This window comes from Tyto alba, unplaced genomic scaffold (assembly GCF_018691265.1).
Source record: "Tyto alba isolate M040663 unplaced genomic scaffold, T.alba_DEE_v4.0 Super-Scaffold_27, whole genome shotgun sequence".
Taxonomy (NCBI): Eukaryota; Metazoa; Chordata; class Aves; order Strigiformes; family Tytonidae; genus Tyto; species Tyto alba.
This window is the reverse complement of record NW_024881301.1, coordinates 24,357,758-24,382,093: the sequence shown is the minus strand read 5'-3', so window position 1 is coordinate 24,382,093 and position 24,336 is coordinate 24,357,758. Positions and strand designations below refer to the sequence as shown.

General features: G+C 38.3%; 1 protein-coding gene across 4 annotated transcripts in view; it reads right to left on the bottom strand.

The window, feature by feature from the left end:
* Nucleotides 1–24,336, bottom strand: part of ANKS6 (ankyrin repeat and sterile alpha motif domain containing 6) — a 51,431-nt gene that overhangs the window by 15,406 nt on the left and 11,689 nt on the right. For all 4 annotated transcript variants that reach the window (XR_006165780.1, XM_032988993.2, XM_032988994.2 and 1 more), the window contains 10 exons: nt 23,633–24,132; nt 19,462–19,506; nt 15,686–15,890; nt 12,772–12,878; nt 11,143–11,291; nt 5,453–5,663; nt 4,797–4,846; nt 3,575–3,778; nt 2,257–2,422; nt 1,412–1,581 (listed from right to left, as the gene is read on the bottom strand). Coding sequence is in view for 3 of the 4 variants with exons in the window: in XM_042798063.1 (XP_042653997.1) it covers nt 1,412–1,581; nt 2,257–2,422; nt 3,575–3,778; nt 4,797–4,846; nt 5,453–5,663; nt 11,143–11,291; nt 12,772–12,878; nt 15,686–15,890; nt 19,462–19,506; nt 23,633–24,132 (1,807 nt within the window). In the remaining variant the exon portion in view is untranslated. The remainder of the gene's footprint in view (nt 1–1,411; nt 1,582–2,256; nt 2,423–3,574; nt 3,779–4,796; nt 4,847–5,452; nt 5,664–11,142; nt 11,292–12,771; nt 12,879–15,685; nt 15,891–19,461; nt 19,507–23,632; nt 24,133–24,336) is intronic.

Here is a 24,336-nt window from a genome sequence, read left to right as displayed (position 1 = left end):
AAAAGGAGGAAAGATTATCATGCGCCAAAGAATTGGTATGAGTCCATAGCTTTTGGGGGGTCCAGCAGTTATAAATTTTAGCTCCCAATCTCATCTTTGAAAAGCAACCACCGGTCCCTTCAGAATGAGGACTGACAGATCAGAAACAAAGAGACTACTCGTGGAAACTGTTTCAGCATTGGCAGTTGCACACTTTCCTTTTTCTGATTTTTGTCCTCCAGAAGTTACAATTACATCACTGAACAACTTTGTAACTTCATTTATCATTAATATTTACAGATGAAGTACACATATTGCTTACTGTTGCCATATAAGACATCACAGAATGACAGAGCAAATGTAGCAATTTTATACTCTGGCCATTTTTGTTTCTTCATGGAAAATTTCAAGAAGAATCTCATGAAAATATATAAGGAAAACAAAACAAAGTAAAGTGAGCTGTGTGGAGATTACACAAACACAAAGTTGAGAAAATTTGCTCTTGGTCATGTATTCTAACAATTTCAGAATACCAGACCTTCGAACTAAAACCCCAAATTATGTGCTTTTTCTTGCTCTCTGAAATGTAATGTTTCCCTGTGTGAATAAACCCGTACATTTCACAACAGTGTATCACATCTTCTGTTATGATGCTGCTTTCTACCTTGCATCTGTGCATATTTTGAAGATTTAACATTTTAATCCTTAAAAATTTTGTACAAAGCAGTTGTTAACTTCAAAGTACATATGCAAAAAATGGGCAGGTCATGAGGGTAAAGCTATTCCAGGAAATTGCTAAGTAAATCAGTGCAGATAATACGGTCTGCACTCACGAGCAAAACCTGACTTTGGTGATGACAACTTAATGTTCATACTGTTTAAAAATAATGCCTTGTGAAGCAGACTGGATACACACATATAGCCGTGGTTGGCAGATCCCGATACAAATTATCTCATGTTCTACACTCAAGCTGTGCCTCTGGGGAGAAACTAGCTATACCACTTCAAAGCAAAACCCAGGTGTCCCTGTTCACACAGGGCAGTGGGAACTAGATGATCTTTAAGGTCCCCTTCTAGCCCAAGCCATTCTATGACTATGAATGGCTAACTTAAAACAGTGGACTCAATCAGGGCCATAAAAAGGAATAATGAGAAATCAAAACAACAGTGCAGATCTACCCTAAAATCAAGTATTACGTTTACTGTTATTAATAACAGAGCAAAACCATGTGCTATTATTAGATCTGATCTTTTGTAGGCTTGTAATTAAAAGGAAGGTTTGGGGAGCTGAAAAGCTTCCACTCCTGTAACAGGTGTTCCTTCCTTTTAGGCTGTGCAATGTCATACAGTTATATTTATCAACCATCCATGACTGAGACACGTTCTATTAAAATTAGCCAATTTGGAAATACAAAAATTCACATTTCTGTACCTTTACAATATGTCCGTTGCTAACAATTTGAGCACACTGCAAATCGGACAGAGTGGATGAAGGAGTTGACTGGACTGGACTATGCTGCTGGCTGGGTTTCTGTTCAGGTAAGCCTGCTGCTTTTCTTCTTTGGGCTGCAATCTGAGACAAAACATTATCTGCACTGCCACCTAAGAAAAAAATAAAATTAAACTGTTAAGGAAACCATCATTTTCAAATATATGTTAATTCTCAGTTCACCTCTCTCCACTACTTTCTTTTAAAAACTGACTGGATGAAGTAATAATTGTAAGGTTCAGACCTGTTCAGCAGCTTTCAGGAAAGGGAACAGAAGTCAACCACGGGTGAAGAGAGAAGCCAGACTTGTCCATACACACACAGAGCTGACTTTCATGCTGCTGGATACAGGTTTCATGAGCTGCTTCACTATATTGTCTTTACAACTGCCAGACACAATGCTTGCAATTTTTTTTAAATGAAAACTGACTTTTATTTTAAACAAAAAGCAAGCAACATGGGTAAGAGACAGGTCTATGAAACATACATTGCAATGAACAAGTATCCACCTGATACATGGTGGATGGACTCAATTAAAACAACGTGTTTTTTCTGAGACAGGAGCTAACCTATGAGACTTCCATAACAGATGTGAGGCTTTTGTTCCCTTATGTATGTGTCCAAACTCCAATCCTGTTGCAACAGAATTTATAGAAGATTTGCTTCTAGAACAGTAAGAGCCCTCAGAAATAGTTTATTATCTTCTGCCATCATAACAAACACTAATTTTTTTTTACCTGAACCAGATAGAAATTAATTTTTTATTAAAAATAAAAGCAGCACAGTACCTGATCTATTATGCAGTTCTCCTCCATGCCTGTTAACTCCTGCAATGTTATTGGATCCACCAGAAGAATGGGGAGAATGGTTGAAGTTATTAGAATTTGAAGGAGATGCGGGTCGTCTTGCAAATGTTGGTAATTTGACCGGTCTAGTACCTTTGCTAACAGATGTCTGGAAAATAAAAAGAAAAATAATTTTCATCTTTCTTGTTTGAGCAAAACAAAGATCGAACTTCAACTACTATTTTATTTATCATAAATTCTGAAACTTCCACTGAAGAACAAAAGGGATATCAGAAATAACCTTATTTTACATATACAAATACACTGAATATATATTTATGTAAATATATATACTGAATGTATATACTCAACGAAAGAGATCACACTTTATAATAAAGGCATTAGTTCTCCTTATCTTTGGCCAACATAAAATGAGCATATACGATGCACCTGTGATATGATATATACAGTATTACAAGCAGTGGGGGAAAAAAAAAAAAAAAAAAAAAAATTATCACATGTGAAACTTCTTTCCTCCAGAATCCTGGTTTTGTGTCTCCCATCTCTGGTAACAGTTACCGTCTATTTTTCATCCATCATATCCCTGTTTCTTACTAAGCTGCAACAAGTGACATGAACTTTCTCTCCTCCAGTCGCATTTTCACACCCCCTTCAATCTCAGTAGCTACCTGTACCATTTTCTTGACTCTTGTTAACTGAGGGACTAATGATCTAGCTATATGCTAACCGAATCCTCAGCCACATCCACATCCTCCTTCAGTTCTTTTGCTTTTAAATCACTGGCCACAGCCCACCACCTAACACATAGCTCTTGCAGCTAAGCTTTTTCATGTTTCTCATCCTGTTGCTCAAATCACTTCTTCCAGCTCTGATTTACTAGGTTTCTCTTCTTCTCCCTGTTCCCTCGCAAAACCCTTCTTTCCTCACAGAAGGATCAATAGCTAGTCCTCCCCTACTTCCCTTGCTCCTCACTTTATATGCAGGTGCAAATTATCCACTTACATTATTACAATCACCTTTTTTAGGATGATGAACATTTTACCTTCCTGTGGTCTATCACTTCCCTTCTGGTACTCTACCTTATTCCACCTAAATCACCTCTACTGGCATTAAGCTAATTTTCACTTAAAAAAGGAAGAAAAAAAATAATTCCACCTAAAATGTCTTCATTGTCCCACTTGTAGAATTGGCCTGAAAACCAGTTCTGGACTAAAAAAAATAAACGCTTCTCTGCACTTGGCTATTAGAGTCTCAAGTCAGGACATCTCACAGTATTTTTGTACATATTTTGTTTGCTTACTGTATCAGAGTTCCCACTGCTGTTAAAATCGTGCTTGATCGCTCTCTGCGGCCAGGCAGTTCTCATCTGTTCAGCTTTGCCATCTTTGCTGAGTTGCGTTCGGTCAGAATTCCAAAGCTCAAAACTTGAGGGAGGTAAGAAAGGTGGTATCACTGCTTTCAGTTTATCGCTGGGCAGCCTGGTAAACGGAGCACTACTTCTCAACTTAGAGAGGGAAACAAAGAAAGGGAAAAAGAAAAGACCCTCTTCTTAAGAGATATTACTGGGAGCTGATGATGTAGTTTCAAAATTGTAAGATAAAAAGATGGAGACAAACCCATTTTTAAACTAAATAAAATGGAAACAAGACACACAAGTAGTGTTTGTGAAGATGTATAACGCATAATAACAGAGAGAATGCAATGGACATTCTGGCAACTGTCAGTGCACTCACTCATTTAGTACAATGAATACAGTTCATTAAGTGGCAGAACCTGTCTCTTCCTTCATTGGGCTGAATCTTGCTTCACACTGATTTTAACAGGAATGTTAATAATTAATTTCCAAAGAAATAACAAGGTAGTTCTCTCTATTCCCAGACAGGACACCAGGAAACAGTGAACAACTGCCTGTTCCTGCTGTATGTGTTCTTCATAAAGAAAAAAAAACCCAACACGACTGATTTGACTCCCTGGAGTTCTATCAGTCACATCAGAAATTACTCAATCTTCTTAAAAAAAGAACATAAAGGATAACCAGCCAAATTTAATGACATCTCCAGGGAGTAAGCTGCAGGGGCATTTAAAGCTACAGCACAACAAAAGAAGAAATATAAGTAAACATCCCAAACTAAATATTTCATGGTTGCCTCTACTAGTAATTTCTCACTTTCACGTTATGCCATGTTCCATCCATGTTTTCCTCACAGCATACTGCTTGTCAGCAAATAATCAGTTGTTCCATCTATTTTACTAATTCATTACTGATCATAAAAAGGCACGGGCAACTCTTGAAAAAAGTCAGTATTTGTGAACAGCTTCCATACCATCCTACTTGTATGTGGTCCTAGTCTACGAGCTACTGATGTATCACAGCCTGTCAGTTCCTCTCTAGTGACTACAAACAAATGCTAGCTCTCTTTCCAACGGTGACTTAGATAGGAGGTAAAAAAAAAAAATAAAAATGATGGGAGCTGCACGACCTTCTGAACTGGGGTGAACATACCAAGAACAGTGCAACATACCATGGTTGTCAATAACTCATCATCCTTTCCTCTTTTTGCAGTATTTACACCTGAAAAATATATAAATGATGTTTTATTGTTTACACACTCCTACTTTTGTTCTCAAGTATAGCTTACTGTTTTCAAATGTTCAAGTTTTACCCTCAGTAAGCACACAGAACCAAGATTTCCAGTGACACTGTCATGTAGCTGAATTAAAGTTCAGCCAATAGTCTTATTTCACATCACAAGCTGTGTGGGAGCTCACAAGCATGGAGGGCTGTATAATTCTGGTAAATATGCTTTATAATTTGGACTTTTCCAATCTTTCGTCTCCGAATTATTTATTTATTTGTGTAAATAAATTGGGTTTCATTACATAAATTAGTTTATCAAAGATACTAACAAGTTTTGAGTGGCCTGTTTCTACTGTCCAATTTAATGGTGATTCCTACAGAACACTACGATGATTACATTAGCATTTTCCTGCTTAAATGATGCTGCACTCAGCATTCAGCACAATCAACAGTCAGGAGCACAAACATCTCTCTATATACTACATTATGTGTCTTTTCAGTTATATTGAACTAAGTAAAAACTAGATCAATAAATTAGAAAGAATATCATCTTGACTATCCCTCAGGAGCTCATTTCCCACAAGATAACTCTGGTTTTACCGCTAGCTTTGTCATTCATGATCCGAGTTGTAGCAGCATCAAGGTTTCCAGAGGTGTCCATATCACTCTGTGAAACTGCTTTTATGGTGGAATTTAACGATGGTTCAGCCTCATCAGGAAAAGGCACAAACTGACTGGAAGGAAATCCATGGCGCAATGTCTGAGTCAACTTCAGTTTGCGGAATCGATTGGACATCCTGCTCCACCAGGACTAGAGTGATAAGATGATAAGAAGACAGAACAATTTAGTTCCAATTTAAAAAAAAAAAAAAAAAAAAAAAGGAAAGAAAGGTGTTATTAAGTAGTCCTTACAGCAGCAATAAATCTGTCAAGGAGTTCTTGAGATAAACTACAAAAGCAATGTTAAGGTGGTTTGCAATTATCAACTGCATCCTTCACCAGAATTTGTAGGCATAAAATTAATCTCTTTCCTTACTTTTCATCTGTCAAATGCCTTACAACATTTTTCCACACTATCTGGAAAGACAAGGTAGATAAAAGTATTAGGGCAATTTGAATAGGAAAATTTTACAGCTACATCGCAAATATAAATCTCCCCATTAACTTCCAATTTCACCATCCATTCTACACTCTCTGGCATCAATAAACTAGCATGTATTTTTTTCTCCTTTCCGGAGGGGTGCATAGCATTTTACTCAATCTGCACGAAAGCTTCTCATTAAGATTTTCAAAAGCAGTGGCAAACTGGAGGAGTTCTGATGGTATTCCCGTCAAACTAAAGATCCACAGTCCATACAGCGCTGCTATACAGATAACTTAAACCCTGGCAGACTGGAAAAATTATAAACTGAAAAAGGGCAAGGCAAGGCAGTATCAGCTGTGAAAACAACACAAACCTTAGGACTACTGCACCTACAACCTCCCTCCATACAGGTATCACGTATGTGGAAACTTTTCCATGAAAGGACCATCTTTGCTCTAAACAAAATTTCTGCATGTATTTACAGAATTACATATTTTTAAAGGTAGACAGTGCAAGATGCTTCAAGTATTTATCAGGACATTTCTCTAGACTACACAAGACCTATAAGTTATATTAAGACCACCTATGCAATCTATATTAAAGATTATGTGGCTTGTAGGTAAATCAGTCAGCTTATAACTATGTTCTGATTATTTCTTGGTAAAGCATCTTCTTCCCTTTCTGGCACACTTCTTTAGAGAAAAATAAGACTCATGTAAAAGTGATGATACTTCATCAAGGCAGCATTATGTGATAACCAACCCAGATAATACACTTTCCTAGTTTACTCTTTATTCTTAAGACATTCCTTCTCACCGTATATATTCCCCTCCCTCATTGGCATTTAACATTCTTCAACTGCCTACTGATATATGTCTTCCCAACTGTCATACAATAGAAATAAGTAATATAAACTGTAAACTTATTCCCTGTAAATCAATCCTTCTAACAGAAGATCATTAAAAGATTTTAAATCTGCACAGAGCATCAGTAATGGATAGAGTTCTCAGACATTTGTATCTCTCTGGAACCAGAACTAATGAAGATTTACATTACTTTCAGCAACAAAGACCTGATGGAAAAAGGCAAGAGAGACAAATAGTTCTGAGAAAGCAATAAAAACCACAGAGTCCAGCATTTATTCACCTTCCAAAAGGAACAGAAAGGGGGGAAAAAAAATCTATCTAATTTTAACACAGGGCACAATGAGCTTACAAATGAGACTGCTTGCACAATGTGGTTTGGTTTTGTTCACTGAAACTTGCTTCTGTAACAAAGATCACTTCTAAGTTCCTATCATCTCTGTTACTCTTCTTCACAGTGCTTCTGCTTCATTAACATATGCTCGCACCACAAACTACCCCAAAATGAAGTAAGTACAGCCACTACACTACCATGTAAAAAACTACTGCTCCCTGGCAAGAAAGCATTAATAGTGGAGAGGTTCATCTTGTCCTCTGGTGTTCAGAGTATGGTGCTCTGAGCTCTGGAGTTCCCAGTCTGCTGCTTCAGAAGGTTGTGGACTCTCCATATACCTCACCACATCACACATGCACTGAAGCTGCAGTAAAGGGCTTTAAACTAGACTGAAGCAGTCAAGTAACAAAAATGCGTTTGAGGTAAAAAATACTGTCTGTCAAAAGGGTGAAATCTAGTAGCAGTGGGAGAAGGCAATAGTATCAAAGAACAGAAAAATGGTGTTGCCGCCTGAGAAATAACTTAGATGTTTGTAACAATATTAAGAATGAAAGAATAAGGGAAAAAGCTGAAAATCTCTGCCCTTAAATAACTTTAATCTAAAAAAGGAACTAAATGTGATAATTCACACTGCTCTAATACTGATATTGAGAGTATAACTTGCTGAAGAAGCACAGGCAGGAAGAGAAGAGACTAAATAAAATTTTTGTGTATGGAAAAGGCATACTTTGTTTTCAAGTCCACAAAATGGTAAAAATCAAAGCTGTTAACAGTTCCCGTGTGAAAGGGGTAAAGAATGAGATCACGGTTATCCACTACATAATCAGTAGGTAAAGGAACAAGGGCCTGTATTGTGCATAAATTACAAGTAAAAGAAACACACAACAAAATAAAAAGTATACTAGTTAATGACAAAAGTGATCAAAACAGATGACACTGAAAAGGTTTTTTTTTTTTTTTTTTTCAAACTTCAAAAGCAGCCTACTTGTGATCAGATATTTTAATATTAATACCATTAATAGGAGAGAGTTAGGAATAAATGTGTATTTGCTTAACAGAGTAAGAATATTTAAATGAGCTTACACAAATTAGAACCAGACAAGACTGATTAAAATTACCCTAGAGTAATTATAGACAATACGACCTCTGCGCAAATATTATCTTCAAGGTAAATTAAGAGGATGGAAGAAGCTACAGAAATCAGCCAAAGGGCAAATACATAATCACCCTTACCCCAAAGAGGAAAATCTGAAAATTTACTGCTCAAAAGCTTAACTTGAAAGAACATCATTGAAAAAACTTCATATGTCATCACAGCTCAGAAGAGACAGCCAAATCAATCTCTCTCTGTGACAGAGTAACTGGTCAAGTGATCAGAAGGGAGGAAAAGCTGTAACATAGCTTCACTGTAACAAAGCTTTTATTGCTATTCCATGTAACATTCATTGAGGGTCTGAGGAAAATATGGTTCAAGTAAAATTAATATGGGGAAAGCACCATAGCAAAACAGCATATTAAGAGATAAATTACCAACAATTTGATCTCAAATTGGGAGGTCATACTTCATGGAGTGAAATATGTGTTTGGAAATATTCATTAACAACAGCAACAATGAAACAACGTATGTTGCACAATCTATGGAAGACATCTATCTGGATGGTTTTGTGAGCACCTTAGATGCTCTAAATTTAAACACTGACAAATTGACATTATTCCGTAGGGGTCAAGCTGACATGTAAGACGAAGAAATCAATTGTACAAATACAGAAAATGAAGTAAGTAGCAAAGCAGCCATACTAAAGAAAAAAAAGGAAATCAGAGTTGTAACATACCACAAACTAAGTATAGATGCACAGCGTCTCACCGCTTCAAAAAAGGTGAATTTCACTGATAACAGCAGGAAACACACAACTGTGCAAGGAGTTTTTGTACACCACTATGTGATACTGAGTCCCTAGTTGGAATCTCATGACTCATTTATGTAGTTCTTATGAAAATGAAGGTGGCCACTGAACAAGAATCAATCACCTTAATATGCAGCAAGAGACAGATTAGATCAAGGAATAAAGTTTTGACGGCAAGAAGCAAAAAGCAATGGAAATGGGTGCCGACAGAGGCCATGGCACCAAGGGAACTTCTTCACCACAGTGAAGGAAGGGAAAACAGAAACTTCCATCATGGATGTTCTTGGCACGTTCATTCTGTCTCCTCACATAAAGGCAGGTGAGTCTTTCAAGTCCCCTCTCATTTTTACATTTCCATGAAAGTGCAGACACCCACATTCCATCATTTGCACTGATCTAGACAGAAAATTTACGTATTGGCTAAGTCACCGTAAACATCTTTGGTTTACAGTCCTGGCTCAGTACAGAGCAGCTGTCCACACAGAAGCACTGTCGCTATGTGTGGACTCTCTTCACATGCTGGTCCAAAGAGAGAAGAGATTGGCTGGGAAGGGTGTTACCGATATGAAAATGTCATTTATACCAACTCTGAACATTTGTAAGGAAAGTAAGATATGTAACATACTTGTGGTCAAACAGAATGGTTAATAAAGCATTAATCAGTGATGGAAGAGTGGGCTATATTGCCTTTCAGGTTGCAAGTATCAGAGAACTACACAGAATACAATTTCTGATGAAAAAGTGCTTGATTAAGACTTAACTTGTAAACACTATAATATTTTGTAGTTTTGAGGTCAAATACTTACATTCCACACACCAATGTATCAAATTTGTGTCAGTACTCATGCGTACATCTGTATCATTGACAAGTCTTAAAATTCTTTTTTAATTTCACTTCATAACCTTTTATGGCCCTAATTCAATAACATCATCACTCATCATAACACTGCAAGAGCTGCAACATGGCCCGTTGTTGATCTGTATTCCCTAAAGCCAAAAGCTCTTTGGACAATCTCCCATCTAAGGAACTGCATTCTTAAATAGGTCCATCTACATTGACACTGAAGTTGTATCATATCAAACAATAAAACAGTCATATGAAAATAACCACTTGTTGTTTCATAGTTTAGCTCAAATCTGTTTTGCAGTTAAGTAGAACGTTAAAAGAGATTTAAAATTCACATCAACAATAGCCTGGAAATTACCATGTGTGTTTCCAAGACCCTGATAGTATTTATACTAAAAATATAAGATCACAGACTCAAGGCAATTCTGAGGTACACCATAATCAAAAATGATTCACCTAAATAAACAACGATGGCAACAACAACAAAATAAACTATTACTTTTTCCTTCTCTTTCGCAAACAGACAGTCTAAGTCACAATATCTTTGTTTAAGTGGCATGCACTTGTTCTGACTCTGTGCTGTTTCCTACTGGACTACTGCCAATTTCAAGGTACAATATGCCAGAGGATGTGTAAGCCTGAACTCCTCACACTTCCACTCTTCATATTAATATCTCTGCTATGATCTTCTTAATTTTCAATGCCAATAGCCTGTTTCCATTTATGGTTGAAATGAAGTCTAACCTCTGTCCTTCAGGTAAACAAGAAATACAGCCTCTCAGTTTCCCAGGCTGTCCTGCACAGAGCCCCAGCAGTATTTTCAAGTACACTACCAGAGCTTCAGTCTCCTCCCTACATCATCCTTCCTTCTTCTAGAGTCTACTAAATACCATAAAAGTAAAATAAAAGAACTATTACTGTAATTCCTACATAGAACAACATACAAGTAGGCAGTTTCTCACTATGATAGGAGATACTAGCCAAACGCTCATAACACATCCACTCCAATTTCAAAAAATTAAAAATGTAAACTCTTCCTTAAAAGTCTTCCCCTGCCTTGCCATCTGACAAAAAGAGCTGAACACATGCTATATTTCATAAAACCAGGAAACACTGTCAATGAGGAATTCAGACTGCACACCCCTCAAAAAACTCAGTTTCATACTAGATTCAAAGTACTTCTTAGAAATTACTTTCTCTGCTTCATACATTACAGGAAACAACGCACTGGTTACTTATTAAGAGTGAACATACCTACCTTTAGACCTCCTTTGTCATCTGGCAACATTGGGACATTTAAGGACTGCCTACTTCTGGAACAAGGCAAAGATGATCTGTTGTTCAGTTTATTCTTGTCTTTGTCTACTTGCATGCATGCTGATGCCAGTAAACGTACAAGCTCTGTGTCTAAAAGAATACAAATTAAGATAATGTTTATTCTGTTTTGCTTTCCCAAATTATGACTGGTATGCTGAAACTTTCCCTACAAACCCCACATAAGTAGTAATTGATCCACCTCTCAAACACAAGGCAGATGATTCCCCAAAACCTTTTCTCCTGACCTAGGTTTCCCACGCCTTCTCCCCACACAGTGGGCTGCAGTCTTACCATCAACTCTCTACCTTTGTCAATATAAATAAGCATGCTATTCAGCTGGAATCTGTCATGTGTGACCAAGTGAACTGCCTCCTCTTGTACTCTGTAAGAATTTAAGAATGATATTGTAATGCTCCCTTTTCTCACCTGACACAGAAGAGAGTAGAGAAAAATTAATATTCTTTCTTCAAGTGTAGGCTGCAGAAAATAGGCTTGAAACTAAATTCCAAAGAGAAAGGAGATGTTCAGCCTGGACAACGAAGGGACTGAAAAGACATGGTAAGAAAAAGGGTGGACAAAAAAGGGAAGGAAAAAAAGAAAAGAAGAGGAAGAAAAAAGTACGAGCATGAGATGAGGACAGGAAAGCAAAAAAAAAAAAAAAAAAAAAAAAAAAAAAATATATATTCTGTAAATCTGTATTTTATACAGAACTCAGGAAACACTTTCAGAAGAGCAGACAGAACTGACCTATGTGTATATATCGACAGGTAAAAAGACAAACTACTCCGTCATACAAGAAATTGATTAAAAAATAATTGTATTTTTTTTCTAATTTCATACTATTAGTGATCTACTTCTGACAAAGGAAAGGTATCTGCTAGTGACCAAAAACACCACAATGAATAAATACAGAAGAAAGAAAACATTAATTCCATCAGTAGTGGGTTTTGGCTTCAGATAAAGCAATTCAGGTTCCAGGCAAGGTTAACAATAACAAATTATATAGCCTAAACAAACTACAACAAAAATTAAATGTGTTTCATTGAAGTCTCCCCAAAACACGCTGCCTTTTTCAAAAGCACTCACATAAAAACAACCTGAACCCTGAAGTGTGATTTATTTTCAGCCTTTACAGACCTAGTGGGAGGTTCATCCAGGAGTTTACTAGTTTTGTTCTGATTGCACTCTCTTTGTCCTGCCCCTTCACTGCCTTTAACTGAGTGGAAATTTCTAGCTCCAGTTCATAGCTCTGCGCTAATGACACTGCAGAACACCTGGGCCACCACAGTCAGATGCCACTGACCTGGCTCTGGTGACACAAACACCACATTCTCGAACATCTTCAAAAGGCAAGACCAGAGGAATGCACAAAATCTGTTACCCCATGAACGTATACACCCATCTAACCAACTAACTCAAAACCCACCGTTTTCAGGCAGTATCCTTTATTGGTCCAGTGCAGCATGAACCTCAGAGGATACTTCCTAGTAACTTTAATGTATTTTCTAGATTGAAAGGGATGTTTATGTTTATGTTGTACATTTCCTCAGTGCCCTCTGAAATAACATACCTGGATCATTCAGCAGCATTATCAGGTCAAAAGCTGTGTATCCGTTTTTTGCACGAAGGTTGACATCAGCTCCTTGATTTAACAAATACTTAACAACATCTTTGTTTCTTTAAGTAAAGAAAAAAAATACATTGCTCATGAATGAATAAATAAATAAATAAAAAGAGAAAACCCTAATACTCCATTTTCATCCTTTTATACCACTGCTCCTCAGAGATCAGCATTTTACCCTTTCTATAGCTAACCAAGTCTAAAATTTGTTCACAAGCTATTCAAAAGCTTTCATGATTCCTTTGTCAGTCACTGTTTACTCACTATGAATTCAAGTAATCAACATGCAGAATGTCAGCCTATAAAAACTAATTCGAACAGTCAGTTTCTTAAGCTGACCTTTTGAAATTGACTCTGGATTTGTTGCCAAACACCTTCTGAATGAAAGGCCATTAATGCCTAGGACAAAAAAGCAGATGGAAAGACAAAGGTCAGTCCAGTAGTGATCATGCGCCATCACTAATACTTCAACACAACTTTATATTCAGAACAGGTAAGAAACTGCGTGCAGAAAAGACAAATTGACTGAAGATAATTTATAAACTCCAAACAGTATTTCATTTTAATTAGAGATATAAATTATATAATCGAAAAGGCACATTATCACTTCCTTGAGGTGTTTAAAATGAAAAACCAACCAGCATTAAATGATGACCCACACAAACACCTCCCAACAAAAGCTCATAAAAGCCAGTTGCATAAAAGGAACTCAACATCTCATTCCCATTAGCCCCTCTCCCCACTCATACACCTGAATAAATAAGCAGGAGTTGCCCCATGAGTTAAAAACAATACTGTAATTCAGTCTGAAAAATAAGCAAACAGACAACAAAGCTAAGGAAAATATATTTAATACAAGACGCTTATTGAGCAGAGACTGACCTTGCATAAAAACAAACTCTGGCATGCATAAGCAACACAGAGCAAAAAAGTTAAGTAGCAATAGGTGTCTTCAAACTCTAATACTGAACCTGACAAACAGATCTCAACCTCTCCAGAGCATTACTTCTTACCGTATAGACGAAGTTCTCATTTTTGAACTCAGTCCAGGTAAAATAAACCTAAAACGAAGGAGGCATTTTCCTCCTCTCCAAAAATTCTGCTTATCCCCACCACAGCTCTTCTGCATACTTCCCATTGCTTTTCTTCTCTTCCTTAAAACTGTGCCATCCCTCCATCCTGCTTTCCAGTCCCACACCTTGAGGGCACACCGAGACGCAATCCTTCAGTGCCCCTGGCTCACACAGACCTTGCCTGCTCCCTCCTTCAAACCAGAGACCCTTCACACCACTGTTGCTCCTGAGAAAGGGAAAGCTGAGGCTCTGCAGAGGCTAAAGATTTCCATTTGTTACAAAAATTCACAACTGGTCCATGCTGACCAAGGAGAAAGGGTAAGATGCAAAGTAAATATTTACCCTTGTAATTCTATATTCATACATACGAGGTGTCTCAGACAAATTGGGGCACCCTGAATGTGGCTTTACACAGGGTTCTTGCACACTTCGAGCATTTCGGTACAACACGAATTGACTAATCACTAACACCCACACTACCAATTATTCATCATAGTAAAACTCTGCAAAGCAACTGTATTTCTGCACCATTCTTGCTGCTCATTTATTAATCCAGATGTCCCTGGACTCAGGCTTGCTATCGTTGCTTATCTGTGATGCCAGACAACATTAAGAGGGTTTCAGTCATGCGTTAGAGGGGCTATGACGCTGGCGTTATCTTGGCTGACTATGGGTATCTTTTATCCTTTCGTAGACAGCTCAAAGTTTCCAATAAGACAAGGCCTTATTTCCAGGGTTGAGATGTCCTTCAGAGGAGTGACTGAGTACCAGCAAGGGGACATGCCAGCAGCCCTGCACATCACTGTCTGCTGGCTGCTTCTACTCTGGCTGGGTGCTGGGGTGGCTGCTGGTAAGCAAAAGGGCCGCACCAGCAAAACTGATCTCCGGGCACTTCTGTGAAATGCCTATTGCTACTATCAGTACTGCATTGGTAAGAAAGCAGATGATCTCATCTCTTGTAGGTCCCAGGAACTAGTTCAGAAAATTTTCACATAGCAATGGCAACTTGACCTCTTATTTTTCCCCTTTGTTGCACTTTCACAGTTCAACGAGATCTGCTGACTAAAAATAAAAGCTGGAGCAGAATATCTGCATTTGTACAATTAATGTGAGCATTACCAGGCACTGAGGTGAATCTTAACCTTGCTGAGGGTTTCGTCTACAATACAGAAAAGTTCAGCTTTGTAAACTGAGTATCCTGTACTCAGACAATGCCAAGTATATGACAAAGATCACACGTGAAGTGCCAGGCCAATTTCTGGGGTCTGACTCTTACATGCCTACCTGCATCTGTAAAGCAGCTTTAGAGAAAATAACAATCAGTTCTCCTGTGGGTGCATGTCAGAAAACTCCATGAAAACTAAAGGCTGAATAGGAGAACATAAGAATGGTTTTAAGACTGGAAAATATGGCACATAAAAGGATGACTGCCTTGAAATTTCACAATTTGATGTAGGCTTACAACCCTGACAGAGGGTGACACTATCTTACAAAATACTAAAAAACATGAAAGGATAGAAGATGAAATCTGCACCAAAGCTCCTAGTGCCCGCCCAAAGCACTATGTTCCCAGCACTAACTGAGCAACATTAAAGTTCCCAGATGTGCCACTCATTCTGAAATCCAAATGGCACTCAGGTCTGCTCTGAAAAGCTAAGGTCACAAGTCTCTCAATTTCTTGTAAGACCCTTCTGCTTCCAGAGTCAGTATCAAAAAGATTTTTTTTCTACTGGGATGTAAAAAGAATGAAACTTCTTTACTGCCAGACCCAAAGCGAAGATATATCTTACCCGTGGTACGTGGCCTGCATTAGTGCTGTCCAGCCATGAATGTTATCCTGTTTGTCAATATCTGCATTTTTCTCAACAAGGAGCTGAACAAGGGGCAGCTGTCCAGTTACAGCTGCAATCATTAATGGAGACGCACCATCAACATTGGTAATATTGACCTGACTTGGGTCGTCATCAACGATCTCTTTAACCAGCTGAAAGTTGCCTGCAAAACAGTGATAAAACAATCTGTATGAGCAACAGAGAACTGCTTAGCCTCTGAATTAATATATATTTTGATTTGCTGACATTGGTCTACATTTAGTGCAATTAAAACTGAAAAAATAAAGTACTAGAGCAGCTGCAACGCTAAAGCTAAATATTTATACAGATCTTTGGTCTTTTAATTAATCAGTACATCTTCCCAGGCTACATAAAATTGTGATATAAGCATGAGACACTTGTTTTCCCTACCAGTACACTTACAATACAATCCCATTACAAGAATCATTTTCTGAAATGAACAGCTATAAAGGTTGTATAAACTGCAGCACATCCCACATGTGAAGACACAAGTAGGGAATATTTCTATTAAATTGTCGTAAGATGATGTCATGCAAGGAAAACTGATGATGTTGAGACACCATTTGTCCTTCAGCAGGATGAAGAACCCTGTTTCATTTCCATAGGCTGAAGTCACAGAAAGCAACAGTTTTACAATCAAAGAGGGTGGGTACAAAGGCACTCTGAAAGGTGGTGGAGGCCACCCCTTGCCTTAAGTAGGCAGAATAATGCCCAATGGCAGTGACCCACAAGTTCCTCTTACAAGTGGTTCACTGGTTCTAAAAATCCCTACTGATACAATTCCACAACCTCACAAGGAATGAATATATTCCAGTGCTTAACTTCCTTATATTCAGAAAGCCTGGGCGTTTTTTAATTCTGCCTCCAATATTTAAACTAAATCTCTAATGCAAAACTTCCCTGCTCCTTTACTCCTTGCTCAAGAGTAATGCATGATTCCTGACATCTTTCTACTTCTTTAAAAGTGAACCTAGCATTCAAGTTTCCATGTAAAGAGGGTGGTAGTCACCAGGTACTTGTCTAGATTATGAAAACCAGTAGAAAATATGCTACTGAACATATTTTAACCGGGTTGTGGGTTTTTTTCTAAATCTTAATAAAAGTAGGAACAAGCACTTTTTAAAAATGTATGAGGTAGTCAGGGTTATCTTAAGCACAGAACTTAAGCTCACTCATCTCCCTTACTTTTTTGATGACATATGGCAGGCAAAAGCAGGGAAGAAGTTAAGAGAAAAAAAAAAAATCTCTGTGACTGAATAGGTACCACCATAGGTACAAGAGGCAAGAAGCAGCAAATCAACTGCCATGCAAATGGAAGAATTCTCAACTTTAAAAAAAACCTTCAGATGGTAAACTGCTTCATGACATGGGCTGCCTTCAACTAAATCACAGGCATGAACATTTTCCTTGGAAAGCCAGAATCCCAGACAAACCTTGCAGGCACTTGAATGCACTCTCTGAAACGAACACCCATCCGCACCACTCAGCTAATTTCTTGGAACAGGAAAGATACAAAAGCACAGAACTACTTTTTTTTTATGCCCCAATTTAGTAAAAGACAGCAGGTGGCTTTTTTAACATAGATCCACATCACAGATTTTGTTAAACAGAAACCCTGGAGCCTACAGAGACTTCAGAATTGACTTTGAACTTTGGCCTGGACACTTCTTAATCCACAGAGTAATTTTTTTTAACAGTGCTGCTGCCATCCATAGCCAAGTATTTCAGACAGAAAAAAAAAAAAAAAAAAAAAAAACAGCAAAAGAAGTATGCTGATCAGTATTTATTTGTCTCCCACCCCAGACCCCTTCTGACCCAGCACTAACATTTATAAACCCCAAAGTAAAAGTCACAGGGGTACAAGAAGGACAGTTGAACTCTCTAAAAATCTAACAGACCTGAGGCCTTCCCAGGAACAGGTTTTGGTAGCTTATGTGTCAAGAGTCGACATTTAAGAGAGAGTTCTCAATACTGCTACCTATAACCTCTTTCTTCTCCGCTATTATGTCTGACCATTTTCAGTTCTGGTAGTCTGAAAAGCCGTAACGTTCCTGAGTAGGGGACTTACAATGGTTAACTGAAAAGCAACTGTGAAACTGTTGTACCAAACTCAGGATGAGATCTGAACACCAAGGCCAGGCTTGACCATTTAAAACATACCTCTAACTTTTCAACATGAGTGCAATGACAATAAAACCTGGAAGATAATTGTTGATTTGAAGATGTATTGCTGAAATCCATCTGGACAGATGTTCAGAAAAAAAGGCACTCTCCTTCACAAAACCCACTCATTTACAAATAACAATAAAGATCTAAAAATCCATCAGAAAGTGTGAAAAGTTGCTAGCTCCGAGCTCTCTTCAGGTTGCAGCTCCCTGCTGAAAGCAAGAAGGTGAACCATACCAAAGGCTTCATGATTATGTTACAGTCAGGAGTGGGTACATGGATGAGAGACAGTTGTGCTCAACTCTAAAGCTTACGTACTCTGTATGCACGTATCACAGTCACGAGGCATAGAGCCAGCTTTCAGTGCACTATGATCAGATTTTCTATGCCACAGACATACAAAGCACAGCACCTGTAAGGATTTTTATGTTCACTGCATGTGCAAGGCTGTATTACCAATGTTTCCTCATTGTCTGGGGCATCTTTGTCCCAAGGGCAGACTCACTGGAGATGAGATCCCCCTGCCTTAGGTCTCATGGGATATCTCTCATCACTTTACTGGACCCAAAATTTAACTTCACCTGGGATTGACATATTCCAGTATTCGAAGAAAAAAAAACCAAACCAAAACAAAACAACAAAAACAACCATCAATAACTTTTCTTTACTACTGAATGACTGTTTTTTTCTGACTGCCTATGTATCAATACTGAGGGCAATAGGCTAAACGTTGTCAAATAGCTGAAAACATTTAAATGGCAAAATACCAACTATAAGAGCAGGAGCCAGATAAAGTTCAAATAATGAATCTCTCTAACCTGTCAAAGAGACTGCAAACAGTGCAGAGTTTTCTGACCTGCTACATTATCAGGAACCTCAGCAGGAAGTGAATGGTCTTGTTTCCCATGCCAAAGCCATCAGATGCAAGCCTCAGGCCAAACCCTTCATTGCAGCTCTTTTTCCTATACTGGAAGATCCAGGAAAATAGGTAACCAGAAAGCAGTTTGCTGTCCACCAGGGGTGCAATCCACCAGAGCCTGGATCAAATTTAAATCAAATGGATGGCACTGGCTCTTTCTGTTTGGCACGGAACAGTTTTACCAGCTGTTTGGTCATGCAAGTCACTCCTGCTTCTGAGAGAATGGGCAAGATCTGAGACACTTATTCTTTTCCTGAAAGAACTTTAATGACCAATTACAATGCCCGTATTTTTTGCACCAATTAGCACTTTTGTTTTTATACTTCAAGTTTATGAGGGAGGAAAAAAATATTAAAGGTAGCATGGTCTTGGAATAACTCGAACTACTACATCACACCATTTTGGCATGAAGGACACAACCTGGAGTTCATAAACATCTTCTCATATCGGAGCATGAAGAAAAATAAACTAGAGAAATAAATGTACTTTTAAAATGAAAAGAAAAATAAGGAAAAAAACAAAGTCACATGTGAAAACAGAACCAAGTCTCGGTTTCCCATGTTAGCAAACAAACATGCTCTGAAATTACAAGAACCAGACAAGGTAGAAGAATCCTGTCAGTACCTACCTAATTTCAAAGCATGAAAGACATCAGGTTGCCTCTTTTCTGTATCTGAAAGAAATATAAATACCTCTATTAGCAATCATCAAAAAAGCAAAAATTCATAGTAAAATTTTTATAGCAAAAACTGTTACAAAATTACATAAAGGTACTATAAAACATATGTTTAGACATACAGCTAATAAGAACAAAGAAAGAACTAATAATCTTTTTATCTCATTTAGGAAGAATGACTCACCTGTATGCTTCTCTGTGTAGAGCTAAAGCTACAAACTATAATGAAGCACCAGTACAGGCTTTTGCCTTTCAACTTCCATTCTCTATCAGGAAATTGTATTTGCAAACTTCTGTGTTTCCTGCTTGGAAGACTAAAATATCAATTAAAGAACCACAGCGTGGTTCTGTGGTCTGGTGTAATCCTCTGTACAACACAAACACTCAAATAATACAAGATTGTTTTGAAAGGTGACTTGAAAGGAGTTTTACGAGCTGTGCCATTTTTATTTCCTCTTGAATATTGCCAGGTTAATTTGTGAAGGTCACGAAAACAGTAATGAAGATTTAACAACACAGCTTGCTACTTGTGCATTAATAGGTATCCTTCAGCACCCTGATCACCGTCCCCATCATAAGAACTGTAATTAATAGTAATTTTAATATTTTGAGTGAAGATCATTCCTTGGACATGTCTTCAAAGTGCTTTGAAACTGCTAGCACTAGGTAAGATGAGGAAAAAAAATTGTGCTGTATTTTGCACCTTCCACTCAAGCCAGAGAAAGAGATTCTCCTCCATCTTCAAAAGCATTATTGACACTACAGAGTCAATGGGGCAAAAGGATTTTAAGGAAGACCAGGAGATGCTGAGAAATTTCCTGAGCCCGATTCTGCTGTTTTTATGGTAACACTGAAAGGTTAATGTTCATAGCTGGGCTCCAAATGAAGTAAATTTGAAAATACTGAACAAAAGTAACTGCTGGAAACCCTCCCCCCCAAAACATGAGAAACTCTTAAGACCGAGAGTGGTGGGTCCTACAATTTCAACTGGTTCAGAAACTGCTTATAGAAGGAACTCTATGGGCTCACCAATGGAAAACAGATTTCAGAAGACTAGGAAAGGACCAGACTCCATACTTGGCATGTGAAAAGCCTGGAAGAGGCAGCCTCAGGAAGCAGGAGACCACACAGAAATGCCAGAAGGAAGGACTGCCATCCAGGTAAGTCAAAGCAAAGACAGAGCCAGAACACAGGCAACACCTAAGCCAGTTCAGGTACTTCTGAATTTAGTACCAAAAACAGCCTTGAGAAGAGAGCTGCTTTCTTTTGGGTAGCAATTCACCCTATCTATGGCAATTGATCAGAAGACAAGTTCCTTTTCTGCTGCCTTCCACAGGAGAGAAAGGATCTTTTTTCTTCCCAGGATATGCAAAACTCCAGTGCTAAGGGGAGACTGAAGCCACGGTCAAAAACCAATGCAGAAGTCTGTGTAGAAGCTTAACATTTTTACCCCCACCTCTGCCCCAATTAGTTACTACCCTTCTGCTGATGGAAACTCCCACTCAGCAGAGAAGACAGGAACACTCATCTGCTTTAAAGCAAGACCATTCTCCCAGCTTAAACTGACTACTTCAGTACTTTAAGTCACAGGACTACAGAAGACTTTCAAGATTCATCAGGCCAACTTTGCCTTCACATACATTCCGTATGTGCAAACACACAGGTGAGGTAAAAAGCACTGCACCAGTGAAAACCACAGATGTCTACTTGCCAGTGTACTCCAACCAACTGATGCCTATTCCTCAGACACTGGTCATGAGCAAATGTCTACAGTCAGCCAGTTCTGTCTGGCAGCACGGCTGTGTGAAAGCCCTAGCTCCCACTTAACCTATGAGTCAACATCTAAGTTAATGCCTCCTCTGAAGCAGAAACAAATGTCACATTTTTGTCCTTGCTTCTTAAAGTACAAGGAAGCTTGACCTGCAGGAATGACATCAAATGTAAATAAAAATTAATAATTTGGGGGACCAGGAATATGTCCACATGCCAGTGTAATATTGACATAATTAGGTAAGATTTAAATAAGCCTATTTGGGTATCACAAGTGGCAGAGAGCTTAAAGTGGACTCTTGTACCCTACAGGCTTTTTGACACCATGGCTGGATGGCTGGTAGTACCTGGAAAAGGTTCTTTCTAGGGCTAGCCACATCCTTATATTTCATAGCAAGTACTCCAAAGGTGAATAATCCAGAAGCAGCTCTCCCAAACCCTCTTGTTAAGAACCTCCCAGCCGTGCTCTGCAGCACAAAGCACAAACGCCTTGAGAAGTGTCCCCAGACAGCCACATTCAGGATAGGGTCTCAATTTCTGAAATCAGTGACATTCAAATGCCCAACACAGCGTCCAAACCAAACTGTGTGATTTCAGGAAGAGATGTAAGGCATTTCTGTTAGCATAAACAAACTTCAAAGAAGGGAAGAGAAGCAAATCCACAATAATTTCACAAAACTGACATAAGACATTCATAACATTATTTTATAGAACAAGCCAGAAAGAAAAACTAATTGGGAAATATATCTGGGAGAGGTGTCCGCAGCGAGTAAAGGATTTTTTAAAACCAAATTTATTAACATTTCAAACTGACAGGTAACAGCAAGTAGGTTTAACCTTAACCTTCAATAAAAACAAAAATCCTAGGAAATTACATAGAAGAAACCTGCCAACAGAATACAAGTTTGCTTAGTAATTAAAAAAACTTGGAAAATTACTGGTAAGGACATACAACATAGTATTCTGTCCTTCTGACTGAGTGTATGGCATTGGATATACTGGTTAAGACTGAAGGAAAAATGTTGTAGTCTAAGCTTGCTCACACCTTCCTAAGCCTTCAGATCCTCTAAGATACTACCTCTCTCTACAAAATCCTGGACTTCTTTTATCCTTCCACCCTCATGGCTAAAGCTACATGACCACCAAACATTCTTTCATTACATGGTCATAGAATGTTTATCAGTTCTCGTCTCATTCAATGAGCATAAATACATTACAAAGCAGTTAAAAACCATAAAAGCAGCATTTCTTAATTTCACTTTAATTGAAATCTGCATTGAAATAATGTTATTTTAATCTAGTTTTGTACATATATGAGCAGTCTGTGTGCTTATCTATGTGTGCACACACAACCAGGCGTATTCACATTTGAAGGGAGGGGGTGGCTTATAAATTTTTTGGAGTCCTGAAGTCAGTAAGTATTCCCCTCTCCTGCGAGGAACCAAAAAGTAGGGGACACACCGACTTGCTATTCGCCCACATTAATACTTGGTTTTCTTAGAACACACAGTCCACTATCAAAGGACTTTGAGGAGGTTTCATATATTTGAAGAGTTGTAGAAGAAACTGTTAGGTTAACCTCATCTGGTTTTCTGCATATCACAGGGCTTGTGTGTGACACTCAGTGCAGATGATCCAATGACAGGTTTTAGAAAGGAATTTAACCTTTACTGCAATTATTAGAGGTTGCACACCTCTACTAAGTCACTCCAGGTCGAAGGTTCACCTCAAAACACAGTGTCTTATTATCCATTAAAATTATTCTAACTTTAAACTAATTTTTTTTTTCTTTGGCTGCCATATAAAAAGGCCCTCCAGTATTGGACATCCTGTCCTTAACACGGACACTTTATTAAGCATGCCTCTTAACCACCTCCTCATGAAACTAGACATACTGAACTTCTTCAGTCTCTCCTTACAAGGCAGGTTTTCTAGATCTTCCGTCTTTTAGGTTTTCTCTTAGTCTGTGATATTCTTTTTTTGATATCCTGTTCTGTTTTTTTTGTCCCTTCTTTAGTGCCATTTCAAATAGGCCTTGTAATTTTCTTCCTAAACTAGCAACTGGATCATGTGTTTTAAAACAAAAAAATATTTAAAACATTAAAACATTTAAAAATAATGTTTCATGTGATTTTTATTGCAGGACAGGAATCTGGTCACACTAACATGGATGTAATCTGCTGTAGTTGGGCATTCCTGCCTCACCCAAGGTAGGTGTCCCTACTCCAATATTTTCAAAAGAGACTAGTTACAAACTATAAAGAACATCATGTACATACAAAATAACCCCTTCAATTTCTAAATACGCAATCAAAACTTCAGGAAAGCAAACCAAAAAACTAACTCTTCATACCTGCCTGGGGTCTGATCGTTGTGAGAGATTCCAGGTAGTCCTTCATGTCTTTGTGTTTGAAGCCAACAGAGATCTCAAAAGGTGTTTTATGTAGCACATTCAGGTGATCAGGATTGGCACCTTTCTCCATGAGCTGCTGTGCCAAGCTCACCTTTCCACAAACAGCTGCCAGCATCAAAGGACTCCAGCCCATAGTCTTCACAGTGTAATTACAATCAGCTCCCCAGTCTAGTAACAGATGTACCACTGCCTCATGTCCATGCTGAGCAGCTGCCATTAGTGGAGTGATATCGGGAAGGTCATCTCTGCTGTTGTTAAGTACACTTGTGCTAAAATGGTCATAACTGTCTACAAAAGCTCCAGATTCCAGCAACAATTTCACCATGCTGATGTGGCCACCTCTGGAGGCCATTGTGAGAACACTGGCTCCTAATTTATTCTGTGCATTGAGGTCAGCACCGTTCTCCAGCAAGATGTGAGCCACGCTTAGATGTCCAAACCTTGAGCAAAAGAGATAAGGAAGAGAATTTACACCCTGGATGGCAGAGGCTTCTCAGACAAAACCAACCTACTCTGAACACAGAAAACTTTGTTACCCAATCAGCCTATTGAGTAATACACTATGTGGGATCATGCATGCATTGAACAAGTAGAGTAAAAACTTAAAAGGGGTCAATGCTATGCTAAAGAAAAAAAAAAAAAAA